The sequence below is a fragment of the Rhipicephalus sanguineus genome, chromosome 4 (genome assembly GCF_013339695.2).
Source record: "Rhipicephalus sanguineus isolate Rsan-2018 chromosome 4, BIME_Rsan_1.4, whole genome shotgun sequence".
Taxonomy (NCBI): Eukaryota; Metazoa; Arthropoda; class Arachnida; order Ixodida; family Ixodidae; genus Rhipicephalus; species Rhipicephalus sanguineus.
The window spans coordinates 165,409,316-165,425,854 of NC_051179.1; the positions used below are offsets into that span (position 1 = coordinate 165,409,316).

Genomic DNA, 16,539 nt, shown 5'->3' on the forward strand with positions numbered 1-16,539 from the left:
ACATAGCGTCGCGTTTTCATCAGCCTAAGAAACACTAGCATTTTCAGCGCAGCCTCAGAAACCTTAGGGTCCTTAGAATTACTTATCTATGTATTTTCTTGTAAAGGGACACACCACCTAATAATTACGTATTGATGTTGCGCCTCATATATGCGTAATATTTGTTTTTGATCGATAATGTTCACAACTATGAACGGCCGTACCAGTTCAAGATGGCTGGGTGTTCAGAGTGTGGTTAAACTTTGGCCGGGTGGCTGAATCGGGTGACAGACAGACAAACAGAAAGATAGACATACAGACAGACCAAAATTTCTGCGTTTAAGTTCCCCAAGAAAGACTATAGTCTTTAAAAAACCCTATAAACACATTCTTTTTCCGTGGCTCCGTCTAGGCTCCTAGAGGCCACGTGACGCGACGTGGACATGCACAGCCTGCTTTGTGTGCCCACATTGTTAACATCTGAGCGTTCATCTTGTTCGGCTATATCAGGGGTCTCAAACTCGCCTCAGCCAACGGGCCGCATTCACGAAAATTTACTTCTGCAAGGGCCAGGAGAGTGACGAAGGTAGGAGTGGGGGGGGGGGGGGTGAGGTTTTACCAGATGTCAGCTATCGTTGCCATTTTAAAGCCCTTAGAATTTCATGTATGGGTCATTTCTGAAGGGTATTTGGCGGCAAGTTTCCACCAACATATTGATACCTATCTCCAAAATGGCTAAAATCTGGACGCCAGTTCTGCAATACAGAATTTTGTTTCACGGTTATGTATCAACACATGGTAGATGCAGGCGATGCCTCACGAAAAATAATGCTTTACACTTGTCATGCCTGTGTAGCTCAACAATGTACTTTTAAAGAAAATTAAAAGAAATGGGATGGAGACAGTGGTGCGCGGGCCGCAGGCAGCTAGCGAGAGGGTCCGCGGGCCGCGTGTTTGAGACCCCTGCCCTATATAGCGCGAGAGCTACATGATACATTCACAACAGCGTTGGATTGTGCAGGATTAGCATAAGTCCAATAATGATGTATATTCACTTTTAAAGGCAAATTATATTACCTTGACAAAATATCTGGCTTGAAATAAGAATCACGTATTCCATGCCGGTTGACGTCCCATTACCTCGAGTAATATGCATCCAATGAGTGAGCGTCGAGAACAGGGGCGTAGCCAGAAATTTTTTGCGGGCAGTGGGTGGGGGGCTCCTCCTTGATCTGAAGTGGGGGCTGGGCAGCCAGACGATGTCGAGTGTAATATTGTGGTGTGTATGCTACGGCAAATAAACATTTCGGGGGGGGGGGGGGACACGGGCTCGTTGTGCCGCCCTATGTCTACGCCACTGGTTGGGAATCGTATTCGCACCTTTATTACCAAACTGGAATAAGCCCCGAAATTAGATCACAATCACTTCGTCCACCTACTGCCAGTCCTACCAGTGTAGTCTTACCAATGTAGGCCACCGTCTACAGGTACATCTTAGGAAGGCATACACCACTATAATACGGAAAAAAGCGCCCTGTGCAAGCCGTGCATAACAAACACTGCTAAAAACTGCATGGAGAAGCCCTCAGAGGCATTTTTACAATATATTGAATAGTGGCACAATTTTCGGGAACAAGAGAAATGAAGGGATAAGCTTGACAGCTGTTTTCATTCTGCAGAGGTCCAAAAATACATCCTAAATTTCCTGCAGTTGTGTAAGTTAAGAACTACGACAGCGACGCCTTCATATTTAGCCCCTGCGGCTAGCGCAAGCAGTGCAAGAAACTTTAGCGCAGCAGGACATGTGATGCAACGGCGCATGGTGTGCTTATAATGGAATCTCTTTATAATTTTATTTTTTGTACAATAACATGCGAACAAATAAACTATAAACTATGCCACAAAAACTTAGACTGCATATAATAGCAGTGGTGTGATATCTGAAAAGAATGCTATGACAAATGGTTGCTTTTTTTTCCATTCGGCTTCCTACACGTATTTTCAAAGTGCACCTGGTGCGCGGGGTTCGGTATAATTTTTATCTAGGTTAGTGTATTTACAACAACTGTAAAAAATTGGCGTTCTTATTTCTCTTGATGTGGCAAGGTGCTCCTGAAGCGTGCACGGTTGGCTTTGTCGTTACGGCACGCTGTAATGGGACACCAAAGAGAAAAACGATTTGTGTCGTATTAGTAAATCATTCTTTCACAATTCCAATATCACCACGCCTGCCACAAGAAGACACATGGGAAGCGCGATAACGCGCAAAAAGAAATTGCGGCTGGTGACGCCACCTTGAAATTCCCACATCAAACGCGTCAGATTTTGACGGCGTCTGCTAGGTCCTACGCATTTCCTAATCGGTACAAATGAAGTGCATGGTCTTCCGAGGGCACCATAAACTTAACATACGAAGCTTCAGGAAATTTCGACATGCCAAAGTCGCCAAAATACGAAAAATACGGTTTGAAATCCGTGCTGTCACGCGTGCAAATTTTGGCCCTAAATTTAAAAATCAAACCTTGACCTTGATTTTCTCCTGTATTAATGCATCTCTGTTGGTGAAACTCACGACATTAGATTTTTCAGAGTACAGTTTATCAATCTAAGTTGATTAATTGTTTGATTTTCGTGTCCATTTAAATTTCAATAGAGAGCGCAATAAAAACAAAGTGAAGAGAGCGTTCTGTTCTCAGTCCCCTCTGTTTTTATTGTGCTCCTTATCAAAACCGGACTCATGCTCCAAATCACTTTCCTTCCTACAATATCTCCTACAAAACTGTCTTGATGATCCCGATTGTATTCCTAGAAAATCAGGTACAGTATACCACTACCGAACAAACGTTCATCGTACCCAGTATGTCCTCTCAACTGTTTCCACGGTGAGCCAGCCCCTTTTTACAAGGAAGTACCGTACGTTAAAGTATACTTGCTAGCGAAGCATGCGCCAAGCATGCGTAGATATTTGCCACTTAAAACGCCTTGCGGTCAATTCTACGTTCGGCCATCACCACCAGTTGGCTCGGGCCCCTGTCGGGCCCCATCTGTGGTCGGGCCCGGCCGGGCCGGGTAGGCGAAATTTTTGCTCGGGTTCGGGCCGGGCCCGGGTCTCGCTTTGAGTCGCCGGGTCGGGCTCGGCGGGGTAAATGTGAAAGATTTCTGGGCTCGGGCCGGGCCCGGGCCGAGAATAACGGCCCGTGCAGTGCTCCACTCACTAGTACGAAGGGAGAGGGAAAGCGCTTAAAGTGTACGACAAATTCCCGTAGCTCCGCTCGTACTAGACTGATTCTGAAAATTTTGGCGGCAGTCGATTCAATAGTCAATAAACTGGTTTAATGAAGCCATTGTATGATTACTGGGAAACGTGTAGCAGGGCCCATTTACTTAGGAGAACAATGTTATAGCCGCGAAGTCCTCGTGGTGGCTACGGAGTTGCAGGCGATCAAATGCGTCTTGCTGGTTGCTGGTACTGTTGCCTCAGTAAGTGGTTGTTCATACTTGCGAGCGGCGAGCCGCCTTCGCGTCTTCGTCTTTCGCCCAACGCTCGGACGCTCACGACGTGACGTGGCCTGTCCTCCACACTCCGCAGCAACAGAAACTGGCGTAGCCATGGGGGGAGTGTTCGGGGTTCAAGGACCTCTCGAAATTCTTCAATTTAGCATGTGCAACGCGCACTCATACAAACGAACGCAAGAAAATATGTAGCGTATATTTGAGCCCCCCCCCCCCCCCCCCCCCCCAGAAAAAAATTCCTGACTACGCCGCTGTTAACGGGGTAAATTTCCACGGTGCCTACGATCATTTATTAGCTATTTTTTCTCTCAGACCTTCTTTAGACAGGCTATATAAGAAGCGCAAACTGGAAGTTGAATGCAGACTGGAATTGGCAGTCGGAAGTGATATCAGAAGAGCGGTAAGGAAAGCCGGAAGAGAACTGAAGACCGGAAGTAGAGCTCACAAGTTACTTTGTGCAACTGGAAGTGACATACTATAGCGGAGGCTATGTATGATCCTGTTGAGTCTGCTGAAAGTATATATGAGTGTGATTTATTCGGTTACAAAGCAGCCGGAACCACGATTAGCAAAATGCAGAGGTGTTGTGGAAAGAAAACTTTGCGTTAATGCATTCTCCCGAAGAGTACACACAGCTGACTGTAATGTAGTAAGTATTATGCATGCAGCTTTCGCGCCTGCGTATGTCGTACCTAATTAATTTTGCGCATTACAGTTGACCAGGGTTAATAAAACAAAACTAATCTTTCCGATGTCTCAATGCTATCCCAATGAGGCCTCAATCCGGACTTACCTGTCGACGCAGTGCGCAGCCGTGATTACCCAGCTCGCATGCACCAATGCTCCGCCACAGGAGATCTTCTGCGAAAATAGGCTCCTGACCACCACGGCCGCCTGAAGAAAAGGAAAAGTTGGTTGGCTATGACTGTAGCTGAGAAAAAGAGCAGCAAACGAAGCAGAAAGATGCCAACACTTGGAACACACACCAATATCTACGCTCGCACACCCTTAGAACTTGAAGTCATTGTTGGTCAAAGGTCGATTCAAGGGGCCATTCTGCAAGCATCTAGCTAGGGCAATGCTTAAGTGCACGTATCTGCAGCTCGAGTCGTGAGGCTTTCATCCTACTATTGACAATGTTTACATATTATGATCATGCACAAATAAGGATGGTGTTAGCATCCACAGAACTGTTCAAATTGTGCGAATGATGCCAGTGTTGACGGTAAAGCGTGGTTCTCCAACCTAAGGAGTTTGCTGCACTATATAAAAACATTCATGCTTTGAGTCTTTGCTATACCCACGGAGATAAAATTTATCATATCTTTAGACTAACGTAGTATTTTTTTCGACCCTCCACAGATGCTGAGTTTTTCCTAAACGATTGAATAAATGTTTCACATTTACAAAGACTCTATCCGAATCGATATTCTGTTTGCATACTTTCTCCGGCCCTATCGTGGGCAGAGCCACCGACTTGATTTTGTGGGGCCTCCGGCTTCCCTTGATTTCAGCTCCTCAGGACACAAATAAAGTTCTTGTCATATTATATCTCACACCGCGGTAGTTTAAAATTGAAACCTTGTTACAAAAACTACACAGTGCGTAATTTCGAGTTTGCATTACCAGTCTTTAAATTGCAAGTAGCTAGTAATGCGAAATTTGACAGGTCTTTCTGTGGTTGTTACTGGGATTGTCAGACGCGCAATATAGACATGCGGTAACCACATATACAAGCTCAGGCAAACTACACACCGACTTAAAAAACGGTTTTCACTTATACTGGCCGCGTGCAAGAAAGGAGCAAGCAGACTTGTAGGCAAATAATTCCTTGTGAAAAATTTTTCTGCGGTTATGCATTAAGTTAACACGGTTTTGCTCGTTTATCTCAGGGCAGTTGTAATATTATTGGTAATGCATTGAATGCAACCAATTACCTTATAGTGACGGGAAGCTACAACTGGCAACGTACTCTGGGCATTAGAATTTTGCTCACACTACGCATGCAATGGTTGTGTATTGAAAAGTCGCGGTTGCGCACACTTCGACAGTATCCGGTACGCTTTGTGTCTCTCTTTCCCGCTCCCTAACGTTCTAGCGCAAAGCTCTCCAGCTAATTAAAATGGCGATATTATTATTCGATAGTGATTGTTACTTTGTATTTATTTGAATCTACGGAAATCATGATCGATGTGCCATGGCAAATGTAACGAGCTTCGGTTCGCGGAAGAAAAGTGACGCGAAAGTAATGCTTTGCAAGACAGCCCCTTGCCCTAACGCCGCACATAGAAGCAAGTTTTGTGCTTCACTGCAGATGGTGCCGGCAGAACGAAACAAAATGGGGGTGCATAACCCACGAGAATGTTGGAAGAGCAGTTAGTCAAGGTAAATATGGCGTGCGCAGATACAAGGCGCTGCAAGGAAATAGCAAGTCCGTTTCGTTGTATTCTGTTGCTTTGTGCGATATGTACAAAATTTAGAGCAACGTAGAAGTCCTCAGTTTATTTTCAGTAAGCTCGAAGTTTCTTTATTGGGAGTGTAACTGCTTACTGCATTCAGGTATGTTCTTGAGGTACTTAGTATATTACCCTTAAGATAATTTTTTTCTGCAACTTCAAAGGAGGGGCAGGTGGTTAGGCGTTGTGCGGGGGGCAATTAATGGTCTGCCCGGCGGCCTTATACAGCCACCGTGATTTTCCAGTTTGGCATGCTTTAGGCATTATAACGGAGCTGCTATCGCTGCTTGGGCATTGCAAAGCGACAAGCACGATGCGTTGAAGGGTTGAGCCACTCTGACATAGTATCAAAGCGATTCACGATATACGAACGCAGCTGAAATTTCAAACCGTAGCCAGAAACCCTTATTTTCGCCTTGGAACATAATCTTTGTTGTGTACGTCTCAAATTGCAGCTATAATATTGTTATACGTCCTCACTGAACGAAAATTACCTTTCAGCAGCTTCCAGCACAATATTTTTTAATGTCCTTCTCTAAGCCGCATTGTTTTTACTACATTCATGAAATGCAGGTGTGCAGAAGTATAGTCGAGGATGCTGTGTTCTGCAAGTTCAGCGTAGATATTCAGGGCTCTCGTGTAACGCCAGGCACAAACCAAATATACGCAAATGATATATTTCAAAAAATCCTCAGAAAATATTTTGCAAAAATGACTTGTGAAGTGACATTTAAAAACAATTTTTCTATATATAAAAATGTATATTTTTGCCGTATCACTTCCAAAAGTGGTGCTTGCCAAATCTAGAGGTAGCAAAAAGTTTTGAATTGTGGCAAATTGGGCCTGTTGGTTGATCAGCGCTCGTATGTTGTCTGGTGTCGTCTTCTTTGTGTCTGTTTTTCCTGCGCTGCGAAGTGTTTAAGCAAAAATTTTGCCGCTATTAGGACGAAATTGCATATGACAATAAACAAAATGCTGCCTAAGTAATGATAAAAACATCTACAGAGCAGTTTTACTCGCTGAACAGTTCGGGGAAGTACTCGTTCCTGTCATGCTAGTTATGATGTTTTCTAAAAGGAAATCGAAGATAGGGAAGCTCACTGATTGTGATATACGGCACAGAATGACGCACTTTTGTAATCTAAAAAAGCAAGCTTTCCTAAATACGCGCGCGAGATAACTCCTTCTAAAACAGGCCTCCGAAAAGATCAGCCGAAGATGCCATTATCAGGTGATAACGTGCATCTTTAGCGCTCATGACGCATAACCCAGATCAGGATATCGCTACTCAAAACAAGCAAGTTTCAGGAGCTGTAACACATTCAGCACGCGTTGATCCTTGTTTTTTTCGTCGATTTTGTTTTCCTATGAGTCGAGGTGGGGTGCTGGGGGTGGGAGGGGCGCCTCCTCTAAACATCTAAGCATGGCGCTAAAAGAGAGCGAAAGAAAGAGAGAAAAAGAAAGAGGGAAGGAAAAACTAGTGACCTAATTTGTTCTTTGTGGTCTCTGAATAAAATATTGTGCAATAAAGGGAAGCTGAAGCACTTTAAAGAAATCAAAGCATATCCACGGGGTGAATGATGACGAGTGGGGCGAAGCTCCGGAGGGAATCATCGGTAAACCGTGAAACTCTTCCGTGAAATTCGCCCAGTACATCATATAAAGAGTGTGAAACACCGTGTATATACTAAACATCAAACTTTTATTGTACCGTTGGTTTACGTGGTCCCTTCATTATCACCGCTTTGTGATCGGTGAAATGCAGGGAAAGTGCCCGCTCCCGAGCGAAAGAGAAAGCGCGCCAAGAGCGAGCGCCTTTTACGATCGCAGGCATCCAATGACAAGCGCCATTCGCATTATACAAGCGCCATCTATCATCTTTAAACAGCAACTCTAAGAAATACATGAAACGCCATCTAGTGAGCAATTCATTAAACTAGAGCTCTAAGAATTACATGAAACGCCATCTAGTGAGCAATTCATTAAACTAGAGCTGGCTACATGCATACTACTACAGAGGAGGGAACGACCCTCACCCTAAGGAGCTTCGCCCCTAAAAAATGAAGTTGTAGCGTCCAAGTACAGTTTGATCCATGCTGAATTCGAAAAGCGATGTGAGAGTTCTCAAAAGTGAACGTAAACAGCACTTTTTCGCAAAAAACAGAGGCTGTGGCAGCAGGGCTTCTTGAGTTTGAGCGAACGCGGTGACGTCATCCTCCGTATGCCGCGCTATCCGCAACAGCAGCACTGCCGAAGCGTGGCCTCCTCGATTAGCTCCGGCAACGGCACGTCACGACTTAGTCACGGAGCCCACGGTTGAAGATACGAGAGACGCTTGTTTACATATCGCTCGGCTGCTTATTTTTTTCTTTTCAGATATTGTGATCCAGCGGCAGAACTTTCCGCTTCGCCATAGGGAACACAAGCTTGGGAGCGAAGCTCGCGTGGTTGAGCTATGCGTCTCTGGGGGCAGACGCTGCCCGCGAAGGCGGTTTGTCGCCGGATTTGCCAGAGGCGGCAGCAAGGACACGTGCGCGCATGCGCGCCTCATTCGGCCCAGAGCAGCATAGTCAGCAATAATCCTGAAGTACCACAGATGCAATCCGAGAGCTCTGCGCGTGCGCGGAAGTGAGGGCGGTCGTGGATGCCCCCAATTGCGATAAGAGCAGTGGCGCCGCTCGACGTTGCTTTCGAAGCCTATAATTGAGCCTTCGCCACATAAGCAGCGGTCTCGCAGTTCGGATAAGTGTGTGGCGGGAACCGTCCGTCGGTGTACAGCACGGCTCCGACAAAGTAACCAAATATGACGTGGGTTTCCACGCGCGCTCACGTGGGCGGAGCAGGACAAACTTTTTTTTCGCGTATTCTAAAGCTCCTGGTGCAACAACCGCGGAAAAGATTACGACATCATTGGAAATAATGACCGTCCTTGTTAACCACCAAGTTTTGTGAAATTCTAAAACCTCTTCAGCTTCTTCTTACCAGAGCATTTTTTTTAAACTCTTACTACAACCCTGTATACTGCGCATGAATTATAACATGATTCTTTTACAGAATATAGAGCGTTTTCTGAAGGCGAAAGATAGATATCAGGGGTTCACAAACTTTCCGACCTTGGGGAACCGCAACGGCTTTCCCAGATTGCCGCGGAACCTCTAACTTTTTCTTGAGCATGAAGACAATCGAAACATCGAGGGGGGGGGGGGTAATACGCACGCAACCACAGTATCAACACTGCCCGCGTAGGCCTGCTCTCTTTTCTTTAATCATTCACTGCCAATCTCGAGATAACTCGTACGACGACACACACACAAGCCCTGCCAATCTCGAGTATGGGCACCGTGCATACCCGCCGCAGTCGCGCGCTGCCTCCAGCGCCAAAGCGGCCACGGCAGCAGATTTGGCGGGATAAGGGAGCAGGCGACGCAGGCGGCAGCAAGCTACTGCGCCATGCTTTGGTACTTCGCTTGAGGCGTTTTCTTTCCCGTTTGCTTCCAAAAGACGTCAAATTGTTAGCAGCTGTCAGAGAACGTAGCGTTAGCTCGTGTGCTTCTTTTCGCAAGATCTCGTTTATCCTCAGGCGAACGCGGCAACATAAAATGCATCAGCTGGGGGCAGACAACTGAGGTGACGAGCCCGTTGAGGGAAACTGCACACGTGTAACGCGGGCCGCCTCGTTCACTAAACAATCACAGCTAATCACTCTCGGGCTAACGCGGCAGCGAACTCGGCGGCAGCTTGAAACTGGCGATACCAGCAATGTCACTGTCACGGCCGCTGAATGAAAAAACGCTTTCCATCGAACGGCCATGGCAATGCATTCCCTGTGCCGACTTAACCACTGCAGCCGAGTTCGTCGTCGCGGCTCGTGCTTTGCTGCCATGGCACTGCAAGGCGCGCCATGCTGGGTGCGCCTCTTCGTTTGGCTTGGCATTTCCTACAAAGTGCCTGATGCATATTCTGCTGTACGGCCCGGGTGTCCAATTAGACCCATCGTTGCTGTAGTGCAATGTAGCATCCATAAATTCTGACTCTCAAAGAAAAACGATACACCGTCTATTCACAAAACTCACTTTTGTCATCGAACGAGTGCGATCCACCGTTCACGCCGATTCCGTTCATATTCTCTAAATGGAAACCGGTAAAAACGAGTGCCCGGAGAATTCCTGTAGGTGTTATTGCACCCAACAACGCAGCAATTATTCCTGGAGTTCGGCATTCCTACGAACAGCGCAACCGACACAATACGAACTGCCCTCGAAAATACCTCGCGCCGTCACAGCGGGAGCGTGGAGCGAGCAGGGGTGCAATCGTGGAGCGATGTTTTATGCTATATTATTCTTATCGTCCGCCACCTGCGGCTGACTGATCGCGCTGATAACGCGGACAGACCGTCGCTCACGTGCCTGGCCAAGCGCGGAAAGTATAGTCATCGAAAAAGGCATCGTTCCTCGATTTCACCCCATTGCGAGCGCGTGAGAGCATCCCACCAAATCTGCGCTTCTTGCCGCTAGGGACTGCCGAGCGGAGTTACGTCTGCACGGAGCCTATGCACTTTTTGCCGCTTTAGATACCTCCCTGCCACTCGCGAGATAATCCATATAAAAAAAAATATTACTGGTGTATCCTGCCGTTTATGGAGAAAACACATAAACAAATATAACTTGTAGTGAGATTTCTGACAACAAAGGGAGCGTGCTTGCACATTAGTGTCGGCTCTCGTCTTTTTGCTATTTGGCAGTAGAATAAATTCGGGAGCTTTTGGTTAATTCTTACTCTGAATAAAATGGATATTTAGTGGCTCAGCGACTCTCAATTATTGAATAATTATTTATTTTTCAACACGAAAGTGTTTTATGCCGGGGTCCACCAAGCACATCCGTCACGGATATGACGTTGTTAAAATGGACGCCAACGGATGAGAAAAAAAACCAAGAAAAACATACCCCACTGGGAATCGAACCCACGACGTTGCGTCCGCGACGGCAAGCGCCCGGCGCCCTACCGACTAAGCTACTCGGGAGATGCGAGACACGGTGCGAACGCGCCTTATATTAACACATTCTCTTTCGCGGCGGGCGGAGCGGGGCGGTGCCGCCGTCTGTGAGAGGTGAAAAGAAGTTATGTTTCACGATCGACACTTACTAGCGCTTACTCCGAGATTGCACGTGATATCGGAGGTCATGGTTACAGCGTCTCGATACCAGAGAAGGGACTGGCCGCGCTGGCGTCGCCGCGGCACCCTTGACGCAGTTACGTTGGTTAAGGTCTTTCTTTGCCTTTCGCTTCGTGTTAGCGTGCGTCGGCTCATTGGAGTAGTGCAGCTTCCACGTGCACCAACGGGATTTCTCCGCCACCGACTGCTTCAATTGCGAGAGCACCGACTAACAAAACTGCTGCAATACGCGTTGCAGAAAGGACGCGATTTCGACGGGCGAATGTCGTGCCTTGGTGGAGCGAGATCAGCGCCTGCGAGACAGAAGCCAGCGGGACGCACGCGTTTGCGGCTCAGGCTACGAACCTCGACCTCCCGTGTTGCTGAAGCGCAGTGTGTTGCGAAGCGCATATAAAGGCACGGCCCAACTTCTAACGCTTGTATGTGAACAAGAGACACGTAGTGGTCTTGAAACGTCATAAATTCTTATTTTCGTTGCAACTTTGGCGAGTGTTTGTTTATTTGCAAGAAGAAGTGTTAGTGTATGCATGAGCACAGGCGTCGGCTACCCATTACTAGAAAGCGCACACCGTGCCGTTTCTCTCCTTAATTGACGACGCTTTGAAGAAGTGCATACCGGGTACCAGTGTTGATTACGAGCTTGTTGATATCATCCTTACGCGGCATTCACGATTCGCTGTGTCCAAATATATGTTCACACCGTCAGCTACCACAACGGTTTAATCATAATCATGGGCGATAGTCGTCGCGATAGAGACATGCTGTCAACATGGGTGCATCCACGTCAAACGGTGCTATAGCTGCCAAACACGAATAGACATTGTACAAGCTCTCATATATCACTACGCAATAAGCACTACTTCTGTGAAGACGCGTTTCACTTTCTTGTCATACCGATTCCGATGACGGAGGGATCAGGCATGTTTTTTTGTTAAAACTTGTTATTTAGTTAACTATTTCATTGCTTTTAATGCAGGCTACTTTTATTTTGATCACATAATCCTTCATAAAGATGCTCACACGTCCTTAACAGCATCCTACTGCATTGCTAACAGAAAATTTCCGCATAACGGACAGAGAAAGAAACCCGGCATTGGGTGTGCAGCAGTGCCGAAAAAAACCCGGTCGTTGATGTAGAACTCCCGATAATACATAAACTTGCGATCCCCCCCCCCCCCCCGCGCCCCTCCGCAAGTCGTGCCAGACATACAGAGGCCTGTTTTATTTTTTGCAAAACAAGAAAGTCGCACATTCACCGTGCGCACATTGAAACGGCCGTCGACCGATACCCCGTTAATATATAGGTGTCGCTTCGTGTCTGCTGTGGGTAAAGTGCTGTGGGTTCGTGTAGCCCACAGCCAGCACAAGGCGACGCCTCTTACGCGCATCAAAACGCTCGTTGCGTGTTTTGATTACAAAACCGACATTGACCACAGGCAAAGGACCGTGTATGAAAAATGTGCCACGTGAACGCCGACGCACCATGAGCCACGGGTAAAGCGCCGAGGTGCCCGTTAATATCGTTAGAACTTGTTTGAACGCTTACTAGAGCATAAATTACCAGCGCTCCGCGCGTTCTGTCAGTAGCAATAAAGACTCGTGGTCTAGCGCGCGCCATGAAACCTCCACAAATCATGGAGGTTTCATGGCGCGCGCTAGACGACGAGTCTTTAGTGCTGCTACCACGAGGGCTCTCGCTACCCGCAGACAGCCGGTGTGCGGATGCGGCGTGCGATGGCTTCGTTAAATGTAAAATGCAATGCAAGTTTGCTTGTCTAAATAAATAAATTATTTGTTAATGGGGTTGAAACTAGAGCGGGTTGTATTCATTATGGCCTCTCGCGGAACCCTAAAACGTTGCTTGACAGAACCGAGTTTGAGAACGTATGCTTTCTATGTCTATGCGAACGTGAGCTCCAAGAAAGAGCCGGCCTGAGATAAATTAGCCAAAAGATAGTGACTAACGGCGCAAGCCGCACATTCACCACATCTTTGTGACGCTAGCGTGACTAAAAAATATATAAAATGAGCGGCGTTACTCTCAAGCGTCCTTCGATGCGCGTTCACTTCGTGTTTGCGGCGTTTGCGTGTCATAAATTGCCGAGTAAAAATACACTTACGGTATGGCTTTCGCGTTCGAATCGTCCTAGATGAGTGCCTAAGGGGCCCTGTGTTTAGTTTATTGTAATATGCCCCTTTTTATTGTACTTTTTTAAAGTGATCGGTATATTGCCGTCCCAGAATAGGGCCCAAGCAGAAGAGGCAGAAATACGTAAATATGTGTCAAAGCAACGCGTACAAATATTAGCACAAGATCAGATAGCTTGCAAAAAAAGAGCAGTAATGAATATAAAACCACGAAACTAAAAATAAAAAAGCACGAACAGTACAGTTGTTAGCAAACGGCGACATTAAAAGCCGAGTAATAAAGCGTAGACATAAAATGATACATAAAGTTGGTAACGCATTTGAAGCCCAACCAAAGTGACTAAACCGTGTCAGAAAAGCGTGTCTCTCTCTCTCTCACACACACACACACACACGAAACGACCACGCACATGCACACACATTTATTGCTCTAATATATAACAACTTAGTTTTTTCAGTTTACCATTTTACCAACAATTATAACAACGAGCTACAGTTTACCATTTTATTAACAGTTATAACGTAACGTTTCGGTATTGCTCCTCTTCCAATCTAATACCTTCTCTGAGAGCTGTATTACAAAGGGGAGAGGGTTCTCAATGACGGAGTCGGGGTCTTTTTTAAAAAAAATATAAGAAGCACGAAATGCCTTGTGAGCCTCGGTGTGCTATGCTCGTGTAGCGCGGAGCGGCCTTCGCTGAATGTCGATGTCTTGTTCCCGGCGTCATTTCCGGTGAACGATTGCGGCGCCGATCTTTCTTCCGGCGTCAGAGAAGCGCCTATTTTCGCGATTCGTCATTCGCATATCTGTCTGCGCTCGACTCTTCTACGCTTCTTCTTTTCAAGGGCAGCAAACCGAATCATTTTGTTCTGGTTAACCTCTCTGCCTTTTACTCAGCCTTTCTCTCTCTCTGTCCCTCTAGGAACGCATTATCTTCTGATCAGACGACCGAAGAAGCCATGATAAGGAATCTTGACGAGACAGCAGCTCTACAAAACGGGGCGAGTCATGAACGGACATGCTGAGAGGGAGCTAATCAAGAGCTAGCTAATCGGACGGGAAATTGACACTAGCTGAAACACTGGCGTAACGAGGGGGTGGGGTGTTCAAATCCCTCTCGCCCACAGCCCCCACCCCCTTCTTCGAAAAACTTCTGGCTACGCCATTGAACTGAATGATGCGCATTAAGAACGTGCTCTTCTTATGCTTGAGCACTGAAAAAATGTGCCCCTCGCGCTCGTCCATGGCGCTGAACTTATGCGTCATGACGGCAGCCATCTATCTTACACGCTGTTTCCGCCGTCGTACGTATACAGTAATAATAATAGTTTTCGGGTTTAACGTCCCAGAATCACAATATGATTATGAGGAACGCCGCAGTGAAGGGCTCCGCAAATTACGACCACCAGGGGTTCTTTAACGTACACCTAAATCTAAGTACACGGACCTCAAGCATTTTCGCCTTCATCGAAAATGCGGCCGCCATTGCCGGGATTCGATCCTGCGCCCTTCGGTTCAGCAGTCGGGCATCATTATTTCATAACTACTAGGCCACGGTGGTGGGTGAACCTATGAAGTCAAACCCGACTACATCCAACTCAGCTGAATGAAATTATCCTTTACACCGAACTATTTTCGAACACGGCAAACCTTCAACTCCAATGCATACGAAAATTTAGGGCTACATCGTACAAAAGTAGGCGGAACACTTGATATAACGAACATCGGGCAATGCAAAATACCCCAACAAGTTGGCTTTTCCTCACAAAGAGTAGGCTTTTCTCCACGGAAGGGGATCTTCCGGCCTCCATTTGGGAGAGTGAACGGTGTGATTAACGGGCCGCCGCACCGAGTAAAAGTTACCGCTTGGCATAGCGTGCTTTATGCCATGATTCCTCGTTGTCGCGCTCGTCGACCCGTCGTGCGGGATCGCCATTCCCTTGTCCATCCCCTTTGTTAACGCAATGGCTGCCGTACAACAGAACAACCTAGCTGTCCTCCGCAAGGCTGGCAATATTCAACGCAGTCGAAGGTAGGGAAAATAATTCACACGTCGCGTCTGCGCACAGAATCTCAAGAAGCACGCCGAATATCACATTGAAAAACAAAGGCCAACCTTAGGGCCATGGCGGATTAGAGGCATCCGGCGCCGGGAGAGTACGTACAGCTGCGTATAAACGTGTTAAGGCGCTGATTACATCGATACCATATTTTCTCGCGTATAACTCGCCCCAGTATTTAACCGACTTCAAACAACGAAAAAAAAAAAAAGCTCGGCGTATTGCTGTGAAGCCACCTTCTTTGCATTATTGCAAAATAGTAATAATAATAATATCTGGGGTTTAACGTCCCAAAACCACGATATGATTATGAGAGTCGCCGTAGTGGAGGGCTCCGGTAATTTCGACCACCTGGGGTTCTTTAACGTGCACCTAAAGCTAAGTACACGGGCCTCAAACATTTTCGCCTCCATCGAAAATGCAGCCGCCGCGGTCGGGATTCGATCCCGCGACCTTCGGGTCAGCAGTCGAGCGCCATAACCACTAGATCACCGTGGCGGGGCTTATTGCAAAATAGTACCGTGAAGCCAACTTACACACGACAATTGGCGCCGAAATTACGGTAAGTTCCTTAAAATTTTATATCCAATTATACGTAGATCGAAGTAATTTCTGTTTTTTTTTTGCGAGTTCGATATATGTGGGTTCGACTGTAGTGCTCTGAATTGTGTGTGATCACGGCATTGACTAGAAAGCTGTGAGCACGCGGGTGTAAGCGCTAGCTTAAGAAACTTGGTGTTGCTTTGTCGCCAGTTGCAGAATGCATTCTGCATGACAGTTCGCCAATGATACTGCAAAGAAAGCTTGTAAATGGGAAATTAAATTTTGATATGTCAGACATCTAAGTGGCCATTACCAAACAATTACGAATCACTAGCAAGGCAAAAAATGGATGCGCACAAACTACTGACAAGGACGCAGAAGACACGGACGTACTTCTGCGTCCTTGTCAGTAGTTTGTTCGCATCCATTTTTTCCCTTGAAAGTATGAAGCAACTCGCCCAGCAGCAAGTATTACTGAACCAAATTGCGAAGTACTTCACGCAAGCAGCCCATCACTGTGACAGCTCGAGGATGCCGGTTCGACTCTCGGCCACGGCAGCCGTTTTTGATCGGGATCGAAATGCAAGAACACCCGTGTGCTTAGATTTATGTGCGCGTTGAAGAGCACCAGGTGGTCTAACCTTATTCCCAGTTTCCCACTGC

General features: G+C 46.8%; 1 protein-coding gene across 1 annotated transcript in view; it reads right to left on the reverse strand.

Moving 5' to 3' along the window:
• The window catches only part of LOC119390879 (serine proteinase stubble-like), a 29,614-nt gene extending 14,214 nt beyond the window's left edge, over positions 1–15,400 (reverse strand). The window contains exons 1-2 of the mRNA XM_049415409.1: positions 15,390–15,400; positions 4,286–4,423 (exon numbers count right to left, since the gene is read on the reverse strand). Of these exons, the coding sequence (XP_049271366.1) occupies positions 4,286–4,423; positions 15,390–15,400 (149 nt within the window). The remainder of the gene's footprint in view (positions 1–4,285; positions 4,424–15,389) is intronic.
• Between the last annotated feature and the right edge of the window lie 1,139 nt (positions 15,401–16,539).